This window comes from Pristiophorus japonicus, chromosome 7, assembly GCF_044704955.1.
Source record: "Pristiophorus japonicus isolate sPriJap1 chromosome 7, sPriJap1.hap1, whole genome shotgun sequence".
Taxonomy (NCBI): domain Eukaryota; kingdom Metazoa; phylum Chordata; class Chondrichthyes; family Pristiophoridae; genus Pristiophorus; species Pristiophorus japonicus.
Window position 1 is genome coordinate 102732689 of NC_091983.1, and position 23219 is coordinate 102755907.

Consider the following 23219-nt stretch of genomic DNA (forward strand, 5'->3'; position numbering starts at 1 on the left):
ACTGTCTGTTTTTATATTTCTTGCTAGTTTACTTTCATAAACTATCTTCCCTCTCTTTATTATTTTTCTAGTCGTCGTTTGCTGGTTTGTAAAAAATGTCCCAATCCTCTGGCCTTCCACTATTTGTTGCAACATTATATGCCTTTGTTTTCAATTTGATACCATCCTTTGCATCCTTAGTTAGCCACGGATGGTTCATCCTTCTCTTATAATCTTTCTTTCTCACTGTAATATATTTTTGCTGAGAGTTATGAAATATTTCCTTAAATGTTTGCCACTGCTCATCTACCGTCTTACCATTTAATCTATTTTCCTAGTCCACTTCAGCCAACTCTGCCTTCATACCTTTGTAATTGCCTTTATTTAAGTTCAGGACACTAGTTTGAGACCTAGCTTTCTCACTCTAAAACTGAATTTGAAATTCTACCATGCTATGATCACTCTTTTCAAGAGGATCCTTTACTATGAGATAATTAATTAATCCAGTCTCATTACACGTTACCAGATCTAAAATAGTCTGCTCCCTGGTTGATTCCACAACATATGAACCGACAATCAAAATAAATCTCCCCAGCACCAGCAGCAATGCTGAAGTTATTAGTAGGTTTGAGATAGAAAACACCCCAAAGAACAAAATAATACATTATTCAGCAGCGATAGCCTTGAACAGTACTTCTTTAATGTCACCCAGCAACCAGCAGTGCTTCTTTCATACAGCTGTTAATTTTTTCAGATGGACAACAGGCAGTATGGGTGGAATATCCAACACTGGACATCAGTACCTCATTTAAACCCTATGTGCATGCAACAGGAGAGATTGCAGCAAATGCTGCAGGCCATCCATATCTCAGGTGGGGGCAAGTTGAAACAGAGTGTTTGATGGGGAAATGGCGTTAGGCTTCCCCAACCTTTCTTCCTCCAGTGTTCACCCTTAATCCACTGCAAAATGTGCTGCATATAAATCTAGATGGGTACGTCTTTCATCTGTGTTTGTTGTAATAGGCAGGGAGAGATTACAACCCCACTTCTTGGGCAAGTAAGAAGAAGTAGGTGTTCTTGTTTTATTAGTTTTTACAGGTTATGGTGCCCCTTCTGGAGGAAGTAGTAATGACAGGCTTTACCATTACAGCATAACCTATTGGTTTCAATTATATGGGAGCATGAAATGCGTGTAAGGATTTATTTTTACATACCACTGTATCTCAGTTAAGGATGAGATTTGACAATGAAGCCAACAATGGTGGCCTTGGTAGAGCTACTCCACTTGAGGGATTTTATTTAATGAGTAAATTTTAAACAAAGTAAGTGTCCTATTTTCAAACCATTTGAGATAATGCTGTTAATCTGGCAGTTTGCAAATTCAATATGTAAAGCTAGGGGAAGACATGGAAATACGGTTGCACAGCAGCCTCCCTATTAATCCAGGCTCCTACCACAGACCAGAAAGATCCAAGATCAAAAGAAACGGTTTTCTAAAGTATTTCCTCCACTCCCCAGGTTAATGCTAAGGGATTGTGGGAGAGCAACAGAGGACTTCCCTAAGCAGCATGATAAGCAGCATTTAAAAAAAACGAAATAATGCTCAGCAGCATCCTATAAATTAAATTTCAACTGTTTGTCTTGCAATATTTTGCATTTTGTTCTCCTCTTCTTTCCTGAAGGTGCTGACCCAGGCTGGGAATTCAGTTTAGAAGGTATAGGCGGCCTTCCAGCAGTTCAGCCAAGTGGCTAGTCTTCATGAACTTTGATAACGTGTGTTACATCAGAAGATAAGAATTAGGAGCAGGAGTAGACCTGCTCCGCCATTCAATAAGATCAGGGCTGATCTGATCATGGACGCAGTTCCACTTCCTTGCCTGCTGCCCATAACCCTTTATTCCCTTATCGCTCAAATATCAGTCTATCTCCGCCTTAAATATTCAATGACCCAGCCTCCACAGCTCTCTGGGGCACAGAATTCCACAGATTACATCCCTCTGAGAGAAGAAATTTCTCCTCATCTCAGTTTTAAATGGGCGGCCCCTTATTCTGAGACTATGGGGTAGACTTTCGCCTTCACTTTCTGCAGTTTTCTCAGTGGTCCAGCTGTTTTTTGATGAGAAACCACCCAGCAAAAATGTCCTCCTTATTTTTTAAAGACTTCCGCCCACATTTTGAAAAGACCGCCGGGGAGCAATTCGCCCACGTGCATTTGCGTGCACCGTTGAGAAAACCGCCAGGATCGAAGTTTGGCCTCAATGGGGCCCATACACACCAATGAGGAAACTGCCCACGAGAAACTGCCTTGAACAGGGAGGTAGGTGAGTACCTGCAAAGAAAGGTAAGTTAAAGGTTTTTTTATTATTGTTTTTAAAATTCTAAAATGGCGATTACCTTAAAACTGTCTTGAGAATGTTTTATAACTTTTTATTTTTTTTGTGAAAAAAATATTTTTTGAGTTTTCCCTCTTCCCTAGGCCCAAAAGCAGCCTCGGATTAAATTTTAAATAATTACCATCCATTCCGGTAAGAACCACCGGTTTTCCCTAATTTTAGCTTTAACAGCCGAGAAACCACCGAGAATCTTGGTACAAGATCTCTTGTCTTGCCAGGTGGTATTTCTTACCTGTAGTATGGAAATTTCCACCAGCGTTAGCGGTGTTTCTGGGCGGCAATCAGGCAGTGAGGGGCTTTAGGGAATGTCTAGCCCTTGGTCCCCTAGTTTTAGTTTCACTATGTGGAAATATCCTTTCAGCATCCACCTTGTCGAGCCCACTCATTACCTTATATGTTTCGATAAGATCACCTCGCATTCTTCTGAGCTCCATTGATTATAGGCCCAACCTGCTCAACCTATCTTAATAAGTCAACTCCCTCATCTCCAGAATCAACCTAGTGAACCTTCTCTGAACAGCCTCCAATGCAAGTATATCCTTCTTTAAATACGGAGACCAAAACTGTATGCAGTACTCTAGGTGTGGCCTCACCAATACCCTGTACAGTTGTAGCAGGACTTCTCTGCTTTTATACTCTATCCCTCTGCAATAAAGGCCAACATTCCATTTGCCTTCCTGATTACTTGCTGTACCTGCATACTAACTTTTTGTGTTTCATGCACAAGGACCCCCAGGTCCCTTTGTACTGCAGAACTTTGCAATTTTTCTCCATTTAAATTATAATTTGCTTTTCTATTTTTTCTGCCAAAGTGGATAACCTCACATTTCCCACATATGCTCCATCTGTCAAATTTTTGTCCACTCACTTAGCCTGTCTATATTCCTTTGCCGAGTTATGTGTCCTCCTCACAATTTGCTTTCCTACCCATCTTTGTATTATCAGCAATCTTAGCTACATTACACTTGGTCCCTTCATCCAAGTCATTAATATAGATTGTAAATAGCTGAGGCCCCAGCACCGATCCCTGCGGCACCCCATTAGTTACAGTTTACCAACCAATCCTTTATCCATGCTAATATATTACCCCCAACCCCGTGAACTTTTATCTTGTGCAGTAACCTTTTATGTGGCACCTTATCGAATGCCTTCTGGAAATCCAAATACACCACATCCACTGATTCCCCCTTATCCACCCTGCTCATTACATCCTCAAAGAACTCCAGCAAATTTGTCAAACATAATTTCCCTTTCTGCTTGATTGAATTATGCTTTTCCAAATGTCCTGCTACTGCTTCCTTAATAATGGACTCCAGCATTTTCCCAATGACCGAAGTTAGGCTAACTGGTCTATAGTTTCCTGCTTTCTGTCTGCCTCTTTTTTTAAATAGGGGCATTACATTTGCAGTTTTCCAATTCGTTGGGACCTCCTCAGAATCCAGGGAATTTTGGTAGATTACAACCAATACAGCCATTATCTCTGCAGCCACTTCCTTTAAGACCCTAGGATGTAAGCCATCAGGTCCAGGGGACTTGTTCCCTTTAGTCCCATTATTTTACCGAGAACTATTTCTTTAGTTATAGTGATTGTATTAAGTTCCTCCCTCCCTATAGCCCCTTGATTATCCACTATTGGGATGTTTTTAGTGTCTTCTACCGTGAAGACCGATGCAAAATATTTGTTCAACGCCTCTGCCATATCCCTGTTCTCCATTATTAATTCCCCAGTCTCATCCTCTAGGGGATCAACATTTACTTTAGCCAATCTTTTCCTTTTTATGTAACTGTAGAAATTCTTACTATCTGTTTTTATATTTCGTGCTCGTTTACTTCCATAATCTATCTTCACTCTATTATTTTTTTAGTCGTTCTTTGCTGGCTTTTAAAAGTTTCCCAATCCTCTGGCCTCCCACTAGTCTTGGCCACATTGTACGCCCTTGTTTTCAATTTGATACCATTCCTTATTTCCTTAGTTTGCCACGGATGGTTATCCCTTCTCTTATAGTCTTTTCTTTTCATTGGGATATATTTTTGTTGAGAGTTACGAAATATCTCCTTAAATATCTGCCACTGCTCATCAACCGTCCCACACTTTAATCTATTTTCCCAGTCCAATTTAGCCAACTCTGCCTTCATACCTTAGTAGTCTCCTTTATTTGTCTGGGTACTCGACAACCAAGATCCTTACAAGCTGTCCACATAGATACACTATTGACTGAGCAATGATCTGAACTGGGAACGCTGGCTAACTGAGAGATGTTGGAGAACTGTGTTTTTACTGCTGTCCTAGCTGAGATCAGTAAACTTGGCACAGATTGGGCAACTGTGAACTTCCTGGTCTCCAAACCCATACATGTCAAACATCAGTTTTCTTAAGCTAATGGTAACTGTTTCAATTTGTCAATGTTTCACAAGAAAAGCTAGTTTCTTTTTCACTGAGATTGGATGTTGTCAGTATCAAATATCCGATTTATTGGAGAACAGAACTGACATCTGTCAGAACCAATCAGACTATTTGGAGGGTGGGCTGCCAGAGCCAATTAATCAGATGTTACTTTTTGCCACTGTTTGCAGATGATCTTGAGACAGAAAAGCTTTAAGGTGAGCTGAGTTGCAGGTGTGTTTAGTAGTTTCCAAAAAAGGTGCCAAGGACAGTGCTAAAATGCAGTTCTAAAAGACTTTCCATTTTCCCCAGTAGAACTCTGTGGGACATGCTTTACTGTTGCATTAAGTGAATAATTATTTTCTTCAACATGAGTTGAAACTGCATTTGTGATTTAAGGAAGATGTTCCCTGGTGTGAATACATGAATTAATATGGAATTTCCAAAGTTTGAAATCGAACAGTGTGTGGAGATTGAAGTGGTGATGTGCTTTACTTAATTTTAAAAATTAGCATTGAGATTGCCATATTTAGGCTTTTATTATAGTACTACTGTGATGCAGACAATTGGCCTATTTATGTGAGTTGTTGCATTTAGTTATCTTCAATAATTATGAAAGTTGTCCTCAATTTGGTTGCGTACTCATAATGGAGGTCCCTTTATTACCATGCAGAAACTTGGAAGAGAGCCCATACCATCCCTATTAGTGTGGACAACATCAATGTGGAAATGTGGTGACTGACATTAACAATCACTAAGTGTATTACAGACTGGAGGCAGTAGGTCAGCTCCACCTGAGAGCGCAAAATTCAGCTCTACATGTCAGAGCCTGCAAATAACATTTTTATGCACTTTATGTTTATTTTAATCATTGCAGTGTGTAATGATTTTTATTTCGGGTACAAGAAAACAGCTACTTGAATGGGTCGAAAGAGCAATATAGGCCAGAGGTTGCTGCTGATGATATTAACATGTTTGTGTGACACTCCTTTATGTGTTACAGAGGCATAAATGTCATTCATTTAAATGTTAAAATAACACACAAAGCAACATCATACAAACAAATTAAATATTTGTCTCCAATTATTGCCAACAGCTTTTAAGAACAAAAACATGTTTGAAAAACACAGCAGGTTGATCAGCATTTAAAAGAAGAAAAGACAGGTCGGGGCCCTGTGTAGCACACTCGTGCTGTAATTCTGGTAGGAGTGTGGTAGAATGGCCCCAACAAGGCCATCACTGTAGGATCTGGTGGGGCTGGAGTTGGGGACTCCCAAGGCTGGGTAATCCCACACCCTGGCCGATCACCAGGACCTTAGCAGTTGATGCACCAGGTGAGAGCATATGTAGTTGCGGGGATCACTTTTGGGTCCGGACCAGGATTGAGCCTTGATCCCTGAAGAAGAAACTAATTATTGAAGACAGGCATTAATGAGATGTTTCCAGTGTGGGGTCCAGGCAACCCCTCCCAGACTTGTTAACCTGCACCACAGTTTGTGACCTCTAGAGGAAGGTGGGTATCCCCCATTGGCATATTAATGAAGGAATCTCCCCCTGACTCTGTGAACTTTAGCAGGTGCAGGTGCGTTCTGACTCATGTGATCACTGTGGATTTTCAGCCCCTTGAATATTTGGATGTGACCCTTTATCAGAACTTGGTTTTGTTTCAATGATACTGACGCAACCTTATTCCTCCTGAAGCTACATAAAAATAAAAATTGTTTATTTAAAATAGTTACGTGAGAAAACCCTCAAAACAGCTAATCCCCCATCCACTTCTGGGTTGCTATGGAGTACAAACAGATTTGGTGGTGAGCCAGATTTATCATGTGACTGTAGAATGCACTGCAGGCTGAGATTATTGTAATTGTAATTAATAAAAGACTTCAGTTCACAAATTAACATGATCTGGAGTTGGATTCTGAATTAAAGGAATTGGAATCCTGTAAAGCGGTACTGAAGTTCCTATAAATACTTTCATTGCCTTTTTTTAAATATCTCTAACACTTTCAAAATAAATTATTTTCGGCTTGAAAGCAGAATTACAGTAGATTCCAAAATGTCAGGAGGTGCACCAAATAAAATATCAAATATCTAAATATTCTGATGCTGGTGTCATCCCCTCAAGCCTCCCGACAAAATAACAATGTACCTGGCTTACAAAGGGTTGGAAATAAATGGACTACCAGAATACTTCAGTGTTGAATCTTTAATGCTTTGAATAACAGTTTAAAAACATCTATCATATAAGGCCAAAACAGGCATTGCAATTGACGCTGCAACTATTTAATAAAATGCTTCGAACCTACTGATCAATTTTTCAAAGTACAGTGTGCAATGAGACAGGAATAATAAATGATCTCCTAGTAAAAGATCCTCTCGGAATGAGTGATCACAGTATGGTTGAATTTGTAATACAGATTGAGGATGAGGAAGTAGTGTCTCAAACGAGCGTACTATGCTTAAACAAAGGGGACTACAGTGGTATGAGGGCAGAGTTGGCTAAAGTAGACTGGAAACACAGACTAAACGGTGGCACAATTGAGGAGCAGTGGAGGACTTTTAAGGAGCTCTTTCATAGTGCTCAACAAAAATATATTCCAGTGAAAAAGAAGGGCGGTAAGAGAAGGGATAACCAGTCGTGGATAACCAAGGAAATAAAGGAGAGTATCAAATTAAAAACCAATGCGTATAAGGTGGCCAAAGTTAGTGGGAAAATAGAAGATTGGGAAAATTTTAAACGACAGCAAAGAATGATTAAGAAAGCAATAAAGAAAGGAAAGATAGATTATGAAAGTAAACTTGCGCAAAACATAAAAACGGATAGTAAAAGCTTTTACAGATATATAAAATGGAAAAGAGTGACTAAAGTAAATGTTGGTCCCTTAGAAGATGAGAAGGAGGATTTAATAATGGGAAATGTGGAAATGGCTGAGACCTTAAACAATTATTTTGCTTCGGTCTTCACAGTGGAAGACACAAAAACCATGCCAAAAATTGCTGGTCACAGGAATGTGGGAAGGGAGGACCTTGAGACAATCACTATCACTAGGCGGGTAGTGCTGGACAGGCTAATGGGACTCAAGGTAGACAAGTCCCCTGTTCCTGATGAAATGCATCCCAGGGTATTAAAAGAGATGGCGGAAGTTATAGCAGATGCATTCGTTATAATCTACCAAAATTCTCAGGACTCTGGGGAGGCGCCAGCGGATTGGAAAGCAGCTAATGTAACGCCTCTGTTTAAAAAAGGGGGCAGACAAAAGGCAGGTAACTATAGGCCGGTTAGTTTAACATCTGTAGTGGGGAAACTGCTTGAAACTATCATTAAGGAAGAAATAGCGGGACATCTAGATAGGAATAGTGCAATCAAGCAGATGCAGCATGGATTCGTGAAGGGGAAATCATGTTTAACTAATTTACTGGAATTCTTTGAGGATATAACGAGCATGGTGGATAGAGGTGTACCGATGGATGTGGTGTATTTAGATTTCCAAAAGGCATTTGATAAGGTGCCATACAAAAGGTTACTGCAGAAGATAAAGGTACGCGGAGTCAGAGGAAATGTATTAGCAGGAATAGAGAATTGGCTGGCGAACAGAAAGCAGAGAGTCGGGATAAATGGGTCCTTTTCGGGTTGGAAATCTCTGGTTAGTGGTGTACCACAGGGATCGGTGCTGGGACCACAACTGTTTACAATATACATAGATGACCTGGAAGAGGGGACCGAGTGTAGTGTAACAAAATTTGCAGATGACACAAAGATTAGTGGGAAAGCGGGTTGTGTAGAGGACACAGAGAGGCTGCAAAGAGATTTAGATAGGTTAAGCGAATGGGCGAAGGTTTGGCAAATGGAATACAATGTCGGAAAGTGTGAGGTCATCCACCTTGGGAAAAAAAACAGTAAAAGGGAATATTATTTGAATGGGGAGAAATTACAACATGCTGCGATGCAGAGGAACCTGGGGGTCCTTGTGCATGAATCCCAAAAAGTTAGTTTGCAGGTGTAGCAGGTAATCAGGAAGGCGAATGGAATGTTGGCCTTCATTGCGAGAGGGATGGAGTACAAAAGCAGGGAGGTCCTGCTGCAACTGTATAGGGTATTGGTGAGGCCGCACCTGGAGTACTGCCTGCAGTTTTGGTCACCTTACTTAAGGAAGGATATACTAGCTTTGGAGGGGGTACAGAGACGATTCACTAGGCTGATTCCGGAGATGAGGGGGTTACCTTATGATGATAGATTGAGTAGACTGGGTCTTTACTCATTGGAGTTCAGAAGGATGAGGGGTGATCTTATAGAAACATTTAAAATAATGAAAGGGATAGACAAGATAGAGGCAGAGAGGTTGTTTCTACTGGTTGGAGAGACTAGAACTAGGGGGCACAGCCTCAAAATACGGGGAGCCAATTTAAAACCGAGTTGAGAAGGAATTTCTTCTCCCAGAGGGTTGTGAATCTGTGGAATTCTCTGCCCAAGGAAGCAGTTGAGGCTAGCTCATTGAATGTATTCAAGTCACAGATAGATAGATTTTTAACCAATAAGGGAATTAAGGGTTACGGGGAGCGGGCGGGTAAGTGGAGCTGAGTCCACGGCCAGATCAGCCATGATCTTGTTGAATGGCTGAGCAGGCTCGAGGGGCTAGATGGCCTACTCCTATTCCTAATTCTTATGTTCTTATATTCTTAAGATATAACAGACTGCCAGTATTATGCGTTTCCTTATGAATGCAGTTCTTGCAATAAATTTTATATTATAAAGAAACCCAATTAACTGGGAGAGTCACTCAAGGTTGAGACTTGAGCACAAAGCCCTCTTTAATCACCACAAAGCTTTTAAAAAGTAACATTTTGATAATCACTGATATCTGACAGACAGCACTGTGAATGTTTAATGAGGTGATTTGTTCAGCCAAAGACTAGCAACCATAACTGCAGTAATTAAAAATCCTATAGTAGACACATGCCTGAGTTTATTATTGCTATTGGATTCTGTACTTTATTCACAGATAGGTAAGTAAAAATCAATTACCATTTAAAAATAAAAATGTTTTAAACTGTCTAAACATAATATATAGAGCTAAATTGTTTCAAATTGAGTTTAAACTTAGAATGACAGTTGGCATCAAAATCTTTATGGAGAATTGGACAGAGGATGCAATTAATTCTAAAAATCAATATTCTGAGTAAGTGCGCCAGCAGCTTTACAATGCTGTCACAGCCAATAAAAACACTGATATTGATTCCACAGTGACAAAATGTGCATTTTACAATGATTCTCTCCCAATTAAAGCCATTGTTTAAACCACTTGTAACCTAAATCATATGTAGGACTATGTAGAGCATAAAAACTAATTTTCTGAATCTTAAGACTAGTAGAACTCCTGTTGAGTGGCCAGCAGGTAATTATGTAGTTGGAGTGCGATACTCCATATATGCTACCTGATATTACATTTTGATTCTCATCAAGTTCCTAAAGTTAACCTTTAAAGGTTTTGTTTATCTACTAGGGTAAACATGGGAATTGGGACAGTTGGGCCATGGAGGCTGAGGTTGGGCTGATTCCTTTCCTTTTGCTTGTAGAATGCCTTTTGTTTCCTGGACAGCAACCATTTGAAAATTGGAGAAAACTACACTGCCACTACATCACCTATGTCCACTTTGAAAATATCCAGTTTGCACAGTGGCATCAAGGGGGTTGGAAGTGGCCTGGAAGAATTGCTATGATTCAGCCATGTATTATTGTCTCCTTTTCTGGCTGTGTTCTTCTCTCTGATACTCTCAGTTTTTCTTTGTGTTTCTCAGTTACTCACTTCCTATATCATGATAGTTCTCCACTTTTGTCTACAAGTTTCTATTAATCCTTATCTGCTCCTCTGTTACTTTCTCTCTGTATTTCTGTTACTCGCTTTCTGTGTCTCTTTACTTTCCACTTTGTCTCCAAGTGTCATTCTGGTAATTAGTCACAGTTCTTCTGTTACTTTTTCTTTGTTTCCTCTCCTTCTGTTACTCACTTTTTGTGTGTTTGTTTGCCTTTTGTGATTTTCTGTGTTAATCTCTCTGTTATTCTCATCATGTATCTCTTGGAACTAAGTCAACCCTCTGTGAAGGACTCAGTGCTCCTATTCCTGAGCTATGCAGGTTTCTTATATTCCTGGGCATAACTAATGATTGGCCAGCCTGCTTGGCTTCTTAATGAGGCCTAGAGAGGGAGACTTGTTATTAGAAGCTGTCCCATTTAGCTCCATATAATCCTACAATCCAAAACCCAAATGAATAGAATAGGGTGGTCCAGGATGGACATTGAGCAGGAAGTGTGTCAGTGGTTTGTGCTGGAGTGGTAACTAACACAGTTTGATTGATTAAAGTGCACACTTGGGATCTCTAAACCTGCAATGTGATTGGGCTCATCACCAACCTGTATCTAATTTCTGTGGACTTAGATGAGTGAGGTGTGCCCCTGTGGGGAGATTGTGTGAACTTACTCACTATCAGTCATCTTTGCATTGCTGCTTCTCTTTCAGGACACAGAAGGTCTACCAGTGTGGATTCCTCCAGCGGCTTGGTTTGATATTATTTTAAGCATGGTGATGGCTTTCTCAGTATCGTTCTGTAATTGATTTGTGTTTATCTCTGTTACAATCTCACTGTTCTTGGTACTTTTTCTGTTACTCCAGTGATCTCCACCAACGATATATTTTTTGTTCCGTGTTCTGCAACTGCTGTATTTACATTCAGTCATCTATGACTATGGGAGCAGAGGCATGGGAGCTGGGGCCTGAGCTGGAGTACAGGGATATGAGAAGGTGTGGGTGGAGCTATCAACTAGAGGAAGAAGGCACACTGGGGACTTGAGACTGTTAATTTTGCACAGGGGAGGGGAGAAAGACATTAAAGTGATTGGAAGGTGAGGTGTGGAAGCTTCTGAGTAATTATTATTTTAGCAAACTATTAAATTTTTTGCATGTTAACTAGTGGATCTTCCATGGTATTGCTCAGGGTAAATCTGCTGAGATGTTATTTTATAATGACAGGAAGCCTATACCATCTAGCACACAATGTATTACTATGTGTGGATCTATGTTCAACTGGCCTGTCCCTTTTAGGCCACAAATAGTCATTACGGCAAATAGGCAAATTTTTAAGTCAATTAGAGGTTAATTACTGTCAATGAATGAAATTTGCAGATTGGTAGCTGCTTATGAGCTTCCAGCTCCAGATCAGAAGAAATCAGCATGAAATAACTGTCCTTATTATTTATTCTCTACTTTAAAATAACATCCAAAGTACAAAATCTGAAGAGGGATGTCTGATGTGTGATGGATGCACACCAGAAGAAAGTATTTTTTACATATAGATTATATATGAAGTTTATTTATAAGTGTATAGCGTAGGTTGGGTGAGGAATTATGGCGTGGATGTTTCCCACAGAAGATTCTTTTGGTCCAATGTGACTGGCTGGATTTGTTTGACTGCAATGTGACTGCATTGTTTTATTGGAAAAAAGTTTTGAGAAATATGAATTATAAAAGTAATAAATTAGGAGAAAAGACAAATGAAATGAAATTAAATGAAATATCATGCAATATTATCTAACAAACGCTTAACATATTCATACAAAATGCATTCCTCCACAACTTTAATAGATGTATTAACTCATTTACAATTAGCTTAAATAGACCAATGCTTCTGTTAAAAGAGCAGAGGAAGATAGACACATAGAAACATAGAAAATAGGTGCAGGAGTAGGCCATTCGGCCCTTTGAGCCTGCACCACCATTCAATACGATCATGGCTGATCATTCCCTCAGTACCCTTTTCCTGCTTTCTCTCCATACCCCTTGATCCCCTTAGCCGTGAGGGCCATATCTAACTCCCTCTTGAATATATCCAATAAACTGGCACAAACATGTGAGGCTAGTATTCTAGGGCCCAAATTTCCGCCCTCTAGAAAAACGGCGCATCTCGATAATGTGCGCCGACTTTCTGGAAAAAAAAGGGCGCGGAAAACTTACCTTGTGATTCTCCAGTCTTCTCAGGACGTCTTAGTGCTCAGCGTGGTGCAGCACAAGGGGTCGGGGACGGAGCCAGGTCCCGGCGCTGAAAACAGTGCCAGGACCTCTGTACATGCGCGCTAGAGTGCGCGCATGTGCAGTAGTTCCAGGCCCCCGAGGTTACGTGGGAGGGGCCCGATCCCTAGCCCTAGCCGAATGGGCTCACGGGGTGAAGATTGGGACTCGGACCTCCCTCCCGTTCAGCTGCCTCCTCTCCCTCCCTCCCGTTCAGCCTTCCCCTCCCCCTCCTCTTCCCCTCCCCCTCCTCTTCTCCACCCCACTTCTCTTCCCCCCGCCTCTTCTTCCCGCCCCCATCGGCAGTGGGGTCCACCCGGCATCTCGCTGGGGGCAGGCCCCGCCCAAAGTGTCGTCGGCTGTGGCGGCCCGGCCCGTTCAGCCTCTCCCTCCCTCCTCTCACTCCCTCCATCCTCCTACCCCCCCTCCTCTCCCTCCCTCCCTCCTCCTCTCCCTTCCCCCTCCCCTTCTCCCTCCCCCCTCCTCTCCCTCTCCCCTCCTCTCCCCCTCCATCCCTCCTCCCCCCTCTCCGTAACCTCCTCCCTCCTCTCCCCTTTCTCTCCCCCCCTCTCCCTCTTCCCCCTCTTCTCCCCTCCTTCCCCCTCCTCTCCTCTCCCCTCCTCTCCCTCCTCCTCTCCCTCTCCCTCCCTCCTCTCACACCCTCTCCCCCCTCCTCTACCCCCCTCCCCCCCTCCCCCTCCCCTCTCCCACTCTCCCCCCTCCTCTCCCTCCCCTCCTCTCCCTCCCCTCCTCTCCCTCCCCTCCCCTCCCCTCCCCTCCCTCCCTCTCCACCCCACCCCCTTCCCCCCTCTACCCCCCACACCCTGTGCTGTCAGAAACACAGAGACAGAGAGAGAGATACTGACAGAGACAGAGGGGGAGACACTGGGGGGGAGGGGGCTCATCCTGGCACGCTGTTGGAGGGCTTCCAGTGCTGCAGTTGGTGAGTAGAAATAATTTTTTATTTATTGATTGATTTTTTATTTTTTTATATTTTATTTTTTAATTTTTTTTGATTGATTTATTGGTTGATTTATTGATTTATTGATCATTTATTATTGATGATGGCTCTTTATTTGTAAAAGTGAAGTGTTTAATGTTTGTAAACTTCCCTCCACCCGCACCCCCCCCCCCAATCTCTCGTTCCCTATGCCTGATTTATAAGTATAGGCAAGATTTTTCTGAACGTACAAAAATCTACACTTACTCCATTCTAAGTTAGTTTGGAGTAACCTTTCACTGCCTAAACTTGCAAAACAGGCGTAAGTGGCTGGACACGTCCCTTTCGAAAAAAAAAATTGTTCTAAAATAAAACTATTCTAACTGACTAGAACTGGAGCAAACTAAATGCTGAGAATTGCAATTTCTAAGATGCTCCATTCTAAACTAGTTGCTCCAAAAATATAGGAGCCATTCAGGCCGAAACTTGAGCCCCTACAGTGTCATTTCAAAGCATAGTTTGCTACTGAGTGAATGTCTGAAACACAGGTGTTTATTTTATATTTTTCAAAAGTTTTGCTCTGATCATTCTACACTTCAAAGAGGTTAAAAAAAGATAAGCAGGAAATCTTAGTACATACATTGTTTATCCCAGTTGGGTCGTCATTCTGTCTGACCTCTGTTTAGGTTAACCTAAGCAACAGCTGATCCTTGTTAGAATTTAAAGATCACCGATACATTGCATGGCACAGTATACATAACCAACAATCATTTGCATAAGAATCTTTGTCCTATGAGTCAGTTCAACATACACAATTGTTAACATTCCTTGTGGGGAGGAAGATTTTTTTGAATCACTATTTATAATAAAGTTGAAAACCCGAGCATAAGAAACATGTTTATGATTTCACAGCAAACATCAAACAAAGAAAAACTTCCTTGTGGTAAGGTACTGAGGTTTTAAATACAAGGGGGCAGAAATTCCGCAGTGGTTCCATCAGTTTCTCACTATGACTTTAGTGAGGGACTGCTTAAGGTTCTACTATGGCTACAAGTAGTGGAAACTATCTCAAGATAGAATAATTTGAAGGTAACTACAGAATGTTTGACTTCTGTATTTCACAAAAGTAAATACAAAACCTAAACTGATAATCTAGTTATGCATTAGTATGTGTGATTAAGTAGGTTCCTCACCTAATTATAAAGCAGAAGGATTATTAGAAGAAAAGTGCTTTAATCACCAGGAAGCATCTTATTCCAGCATGGAGCCCACTTATTTGCACTGCTCAAGTTAATACATAGTTCAGATAAAACCTTTTTTTTGATTCATAGTTAGGAAATTGCAGTGCTGCCCCACAGCTGCCACAAGATATTTTCCAAGGAATCTGCCAAGAAATGTATTCCTAGTGCAATTCATTATAGCTATTTTGAAACTTTAGGTAGGTGGAAATTATTTACTTGGGTCACCAACTCTGCCTCTAAATCCTTGCCAGTCACACAGCCAGAAGCCAGAGCTAAGAGCCAGAGTCAAAAGCACAATATGTAAATTTCTGAGATAATCTTCTATTGTGAAACTTGAAGATATCAATCTTTGCAACAAATGAAACTAATAAGAAAAATTAATACTCGAGTATTGCAGCATTATCCCGCTGTTAATATTCTTTGTAGGAAAAAAGATTTTGTCTGATCACTGTTTGTAGCAAAATTGAAAACCCAAGCATAAGGAACATGTTTATGATTTCACTACAAAGAGTGAACAAAGGAAACATTTCTTGTGTTAAGTTACTGAAGTTTAAAACACAAGGAAAAAGTGGAGCAGCACAATGTGTACTAAGGCCCTTGAGTGTGAAATAGTAGAATGGGGCCTATATATAGTTCTTAGGGCATGAAACATTTTGTGAATATCATTTCTGTTCTGTGTATTTTTATATTGACTATTTCAAATGTTTTACATTCATAAATCAGCAAATTTTATTTATCATGCATAGGTATAAATAATTGATTGATGGCAGACTAAAAACTAAAAGCTGAAGTGGGAGCACTGCTATAGGGTAATTATTAGGCAGGTGATGCTGACAAAGAAGAGCACATATACATTTTAAAATAAATTTAAATATCTGTATTAAAAGTCTTGTATATAGCACACACTTCCTGTAAGTGTCACATTCACTTTCTCTAACACTTTTCCTGTTGCATTTTGTTGCTAATACCCTTATTATTACAAAACATTGAATCCTCTGATATAAAGCGAGCAATACCACAGGAGTGTATATATATTAAACATTGTATAGATAGCATGCACGTCTTGTGCTTACAGCAAAGTTACAGCATGCTGTTTCCACCACACCCAGGTGCCATCCGTGAGTATTAGATTTATGTCAGTAAAATTTACATTTCCCCAAATCCCAACATACTAACAACAGTTCTCTCAGCTCCTGATTTGCATCACCAAGTAAATAAATGATGCTGTGTCATTATGCACCACCCACTTCATGCTGTTTTTTTAAGCCTGATGCAATTGCTTCCCATTCCCCAATGCTGGCCTGTAGCTTTGGCTGGATTCCTCTTACTTCCAGATGCTGATCTGGATCCCTCACCCCCACCCCGGCCCCTACCTACAACCCAAAAGTCAACCTATGGCCCTGGCCAAATTACTCCCCCTGCCCACCCACCTGCAGCCCAACAGGCCTACAGTCCTGGCTTGATCTCTCCCCTGATTGGTGCCCGAAGGTGACCACCAGAAACTGCAGCGTTTCTCCACCAGCCACTAAACATCACCTGTAGCCCACAATCCAGCAGCAGATCACCAGCTACAGCCCTGGCTGAATCTCTCCCTAACTGGCCCCCACACCTGCAATATCACAAATCACCACCCACCCGAAAGAACAGAAGAAAAGAAAAGGAGAGGCAGAAGTATTAAAGGTCAGAGATAGAAGCAGAAAAGAAAAGAGAGAATCAGGAGGAACGAGTGAGAAGCAGATGCGGAGAGAATGTGAAGCAAAAGGAGAGGGAAATTATAAGAGGAACAAAGCAACAATACAGAGATGGCACAGATAGGTGAGAGTAGTTGAAATCTGGCAGGGTAGTGGCAGAAATGGCAAGAAAATGGGGCTCTGAGACGTACCACCATCTCCCACTCTGACCTCAATTTCCCTCTCCCTTCCCTCTGCCAAGACCATTGCTGGCGGCCCTTCCCTGCTCATCGTGGGTAAATCCCGACCCACATTCTGCCACCTGTCCCTGTTATTCCCGTTTGCTGGAACTATCTGATAAAAAGTAATGCTGGACTCAGGGGAGTGATGGTAATGCACCCAAAGTGCAGCAACGGGCCCTAGTCGAGGCCTCCTCTTCCTCCAATCTTGCCCCCATTCACTTATCAAGATGTCAGCCTTGGCTCTGTGATAATGATCTCCTCTCGGAGTCAGAAGGTCATGGGATTAAGCCCTATTCCAGAAAGTTGAGTATATTTTCTGGGCTAACACTCCAGTGTAGTACTGAGGGGAGTGCTGCATTGTCAAAGGTACTGTCTTTCAGAAAGCAAGCATATACATAATAAACAAAAGTCCCACTGCAGTCTTTTGTGTTGTGATTGATATGGAGTCTCCTGTAGTCTAAACTTTTCCAAGTAGTCAGTATAATGGTATTATTCCTAACTGTTCCTGCCTGTGTCAAGAAGTCTGCAGAAAAACTCTGTTGAAATGTAATGCCCCTTTAAAACTCCCATTCTCCAGTAAGCACACATAGGATCAATGATTATAGTCACAATTTAGACTAAACTCATGTGACACCTCCTTTGAAATGCAAACCATTTTTCTGAGAATATCAAAATTTTGCTATCTCTATTTTCTCTTCATACCTCCCATTCGCCTGGTCCTATCCTGTAACCAGATAGACATCCTGAGATCTTTGCTAAAGACATTCTGGAACTACCGATTGGAAGTACATGGAAAAGCTCCAGAAGTACTTGCTAACTCTTCAGCTTTATGGAAAAGCATCTGTCATCAGCTTGACTCAGTGGTAACACCCTCACCTCCAGGTGAAAAAGTTGTGGATTCAAGTTCTATTCTAAGACTTTGGCACATATAACTGGGCTGACCAGTGCGGTAATTGTTGGAGGTGGTGTCTTTCAGATGAGATGCTAAGTTGAGGCGTCATCTGCTTTATCAGGTGGATATAAAAGGTCATGGTACTTTTTTGAAGAACAGCAGGGAGTTTTCCTGGTGTCCTGCCTGACACTCATTCCTTAACCAACACCACCAAAACCCATTAACTGGTCATTCGTTTGCTGTCACCATTGCCTATAAATCATTTCAGAAGTTTCTGGGTATCACATGTTAGGAAGCATGTGAAGGCCTTGGAGAGGGTGCAGAAAAGATTTACGAAAATTATTCCAGGGATGAGGAACTTCGGGTACGTGGATAGATAGGAGAAGTTGGGGTTGTTCTCCTTAGAGCAGAGAAGACTGAGCGGAGATTTGATAGAGATGTTCAAAATCATAAGGGGTCTGGACAGAGTAGAGAGAAACTGTTCCCATTGGTGGAAGGGTCGAGAACCAGAGGACACAGATTTAAGGTGATTGTCAAAAGAACCAAAGATGACATAAGAAAAAATGTTTTTACACAACAAGTGGTTAGGAGCTGGAATGCACTGCCTGAAAGGATGGTGGAGGCAGACTCAATCACTGCTTTCAAAACGGAATTAGATAAGTACCTGAAAGAAAAAAAATTGCAGGGCTACGGGGAAAGAGCTGGAGAGTGGGACTTGCTGAGGTGCTCTTGCAGAGAGCTAGCACGGGCTCGACGGGCCGAAGGGCCTCCTTCTGTGCTGTAACCATTCTATGGTTCTATGATTCTAAGTAATTCAATGGCTGTAAAGCACTTTCCTGAGGATATGTATAAACATATTATTTTTTCTTATCTTGCAAATTATCTTGCAGGACACAAGATTCTGCCACTCCATGACAAATTGCAGGATCTCTCTGATGAAATGCATAAAATCAGTGCATATTACTTACTTATGACAACCATTTAATGACAGTATTAATCCTTCAAGCCTGCTGACATGTAGCATTTAAATATTACAAATATCTTAATGAAACTTTAATTACACCGTTTGTATAAATTCTAATTTCTATATTGTTGAATTGATACAAGGTACTATTCCAACAGTCAAGAGATAATAGGGGTGTGATTTTACCAGAAATATCATAATCAAAAACCGTATCTTATCACAGCAACGGATTTCTCACATCAGTCATTAGGTTTACTGTTTCCCTGACAACTAGCATGTTAGCATTGCAAATCTGTCCCCCTGTTGTGTAATTATCAATATCACGTACTCAAAATACAGATATAACTCAATGTAAAACTTAGATATCTTATCACTAATCCATATAGCTAGTATTAGAGTTTATATCATTGCTTGTGTGTGAAGTTAGCAATGTATATGTTCTCAAAGTGGAGGGAAACTTTACCAATATAAATTGTAATCATGGATAATATATTCTCTTTTTGTTCCTCGCAGTTTTCCTACCTTCCCATCTTTTCTTTGTACCAATTCATTCCCCATTCATTCTCTGTCACGCAGTAGATTAATCGACCGTTCATAGTTAATGGACAGAAAATCTGGAATCATTTAAGAATGAGCAACATTACTGATAGTTCTGCTCACAGTGGATGATTTTTTTTTTAATCTTTAATGAAAATAATATCATCTCCGAGGGCTGAGGTGTTACGTTGACGCTTCGCAACCTGCATGTTAATCTGTGTGTGTGTGCAATTTGTAAAGCTCTGACGAACGAGCACATCGCCAGTCCCCAGTGCCCAGCTCGCTGGGGAGAGGGTCGAGAGCCGCGTTTATTTCACGGCTTCACTGGGGGACCAGCCCATGACCCTCGCTCGCTCGCAGCCACTGTGCAGCTGAATGAAAGAGACAGTCTGATGTCTTAATAAAACCAGAGAGAACACGAGACATCCCAAACGGCCGTCTGTATAAATGAGTTAGACAAAGAGAGAGGTGTTTAAAGAAAGATCTGTCTGAATGGAAACGCGCCACTTCTGAACAATGTGCTGAATGATGGCTCTCACCCACCCTCCCGTGCAGGTAACTTCCGTTAACAAGTTCAATTCAAAGAGACAATATACCTATTTATACATTCACACATAAACACAAACATATATATATATATCCGCGCATCAATTGATGTCCATTCGACTGCATCCAGAAGGAAATTAAAAGCTTGAAGTTTGCCCCCCGCTGTGTGTGTGTGTAGCCGAGTGGCCGCCAAGGCAATGTGTAACCGGGTGATGTTTAAGCAATAACCCGATACACCGCACAACACAAAGAGCAGCAGATGCCCAGCCTTACCTTTCCGAAACTCCTTCCGCGATCTTGCTGCCTTTTAAAGGTCGCATCATCTCCGTCAGTCGCCCACTGAAATCCACCAGTGCGCTGGTTACGTTTGTAAATAAATATCGCGCCACGAAGAATGAAAACATAACCACATCAAGAGGTTCGGATACAAAGATTTTAGATGCTAAAACCCGCCCCAATGCCCCCGACGTACACGCAATCCCCCCACCCACCCTTACCCTGGCCTGTGGTGTGTCTGCATTTACGCAGCTTCCAGGCTCTTGAGATGTTTGTACAAAAGATGCTACAGCCTTTCTTTCTCCTCTCCACCATTTATCAGTCGTGTAGCATTGCCTTCGGTAGCATTGGAAGCTCAATTAATTGAAGGTCATGTTTAGTTTGTAAAAAAAACAAATATTTTTACATTAAAATGCACACACGCGAAGACACACATTACAGATTGCAATCATTAATGATGGTTTAACAATAAGACCATATGTGTCGTTCTATTTTTATAGTAAAAGCTGAGAGAAATATCAGACTATATTGAACGTATTTCACTGAGGGCTGTATGGTGTTTGTCTTTGTACAATGAGTTATGAGCCACCGCCGGACTCAACAGTGGAAATTATGATGAATGTGTCGACGAGTAAACTGGTTTGTCTTAAATGCAATATCAAATTACAATTTCAATAACAATAAGGACAAATCTAGATTTTATCAATTTGGTACATCAAGGGACTGTGTAATAAGAATTGTACAATTGAAATTGTTCCAAAAGTGTAATATATCAGATGATATTAGGACAACTAAGTAATTTCTACCCTGGTAGGGTGCTGCTGAGGAAATCTGTACACAAATATAAAGGCTGTTCAAGGATAAGGAATAGACCACACACTAAACAGGTTTAAAACTAGATTCATAGAATCATAGAAATTACAGAATAGAAGGAGGCCATTCAGTTCATTATGTCTATACAAGTGCTATCTGCTCTAATCCCATTTCTCTGTCCTTTTAGATCCATCCTTTTCAAATATTTATTCAGCTCCCTGAGACTACAACTTTATATAAATCCAGAATCTCTTTTGTCTTGCCATTTTCTACCTGCAATCCCACCAATCCATATATTGAACATCTAGATTGCTTTGTTCTTCCATTCTGTTATGGGTATACTGTTTTTTCTGTTCTTTAGCCAAAGATTTACTACTGTATATTTCTCTGCATTCAACTGTATCTGCCACCTAGCTGCCTGCTCTGTTAGCCTGTCGATGCTATCCTGCAATCTCTTGCATCGTTTTTCACAGTTTGCAAAGCACCTTAATTTTATATCATAAGCAACTTCAATAGCATTCATTTTGTGCTTATAATACTGTTGAGAATTCCTACATCATGGTCAGCAGAATATTTCAGGAGAGAACCATGGTTAGAAACAATTTGAAGAAAGTGATGTGTGGTTGGAATCAATTTAATTAAATTGCTAATTAATTAAATGAAATGAAGCTATTTAAGTCTCTATTGGCCATACAATCTGAAAACTGATGGGGTTGATATACCTTTGGCCACTGTAATTTCTGACCTAATCATCACCTCTACTGTCAGTCATGGCCTTTATGGTCAATGCCCAGCTGGCTCGATGGCACGATAGCGAAGTACAAGATGGTGGTATTTTTCATTTGCAGGACAAGGCTACATTCTCAGCATAGTAAGGCATATATGTGGCAAAGTTCTGCATGCACACTCCAAATTACCCTGTCAGTCACAGAAATCATCAATGCTGTTTTTTTGCATATATTCTAATAAGAAAAACATTGCAGATGTTTGAAACCTGAAAAGAACAGGAGATGATGGAAATATACAGCAGCTCTTTCAGAATCCAGAACAGACACGTTAAATAGTTAGGTGTAGACATTTTGTGGAAACTGGAAAATAAGAAAGCCTCTTAATAAGACTGAATAAAATGAAGCAGGGATGGCGAAGAGAACAAGAAGCAAAAATCAAGTGTCATGAATGCTCACTTCTGTCAGAGAGAGGCAGGTAATGGGTGGAATGTTATGCAATCAAGATTTTTGCAAAGCTAAAAAGAGGTGAAAGCTAATGGTTGGAATATGAAGAATATCTAAGAACAAAAGGGCTTGAAAATAGTAAAGTAAGACAGTGAATAAAATGGAAAATAAGCACCAAAAGTAATTCAACACTGGAGGCAAATGCAAGAGGCAAGAAATAGGGAAAACAAAAAAAATTGCAAATGCTAGAATTCTGAAAGCACATCTGATTTCTACACTGCACAGGTGTTGCCTTCCACAATGGATGGATACTGCAGGATGTAAACTCTATAATCAATCATGATGAATTAAATTAGAGATGGAAAAAAGCACTAATCCTCATTCAGATGCCACTGAGTGCAAATCATGGGAATGTTCCTTTGATTGATTATATACAGTAGCACCTCAGGGGTTATAAATGTGACTGTGCATTATCTGGATCCCTCCATTCAACAGCAGTAGTGCGCAGCTTCAATCCCATTCTTTCTCTTAAATTCAGATGAAAGCTCAGCATATAGCAGATGCAGTCTTTTAACTAGCTGCAGGAATGCTTTAAAATCCTTATTCAATGTGCACAGACTCCTACAGGTTGTCCATTGTGTTAGAACTTTTTCACCAAGAAATCAAACGGAAAGTTAATGGTTATACATGAAGATCAACAGAATCCTCGGTATGCCATTCCCATCAGAATCATCTTCTGATAAGATTTTCTAGTCGATAATATGAATCAGGGCAAACTTTTGTACTGAAGAAGTATTTTTTCTTTCAGCTCAAAATCCTTAAGAAATCCTGAAGAAATAGAAGAATATTATTCCATAAATAGAAATCATATGAACATTCATCCCTTTATGGGGCACTTTGATGCCGGCATATCATCCAATGGTTGTAATCAACAGTTCAAAGGCAACTATAAATAATAAAAAGGAGAGTGGGTATCGCTGTACCTCCTCCCAATAGGGAAAATACATTAACTATTCAGTATTGAATGAAGAAAACTGTAGGATTCATTTATAATTTGAATAGTATCAATTAATTTGTTCCCCGCCTGAATTCTTTGAGTATTATTCAC

At 40.7% G+C, this 23219-nt stretch overlaps 1 protein-coding gene across 1 annotated transcript in view; it reads right to left on the reverse strand.

The window, feature by feature from the left end:
- LOC139266821 (macoilin-like) overlaps nucleotides 1-20441 on the reverse strand; it is a 203525-nt gene extending 183084 nt beyond the window's left edge. Inside the window, exons 1-3 of the mRNA XM_070884426.1 lie at nucleotides 20356-20441; nucleotides 20124-20217; nucleotides 19290-19381 (exon numbers count right to left, since the gene is read on the reverse strand). Of these exons, the coding sequence (XP_070740527.1) occupies nucleotides 19290-19381; nucleotides 20124-20217; nucleotides 20356-20441 (272 nt within the window). The remainder of the gene's footprint in view (nucleotides 1-19289; nucleotides 19382-20123; nucleotides 20218-20355) is intronic.
- Nucleotides 20442-23219: the final 2778 nt, after the last annotated feature.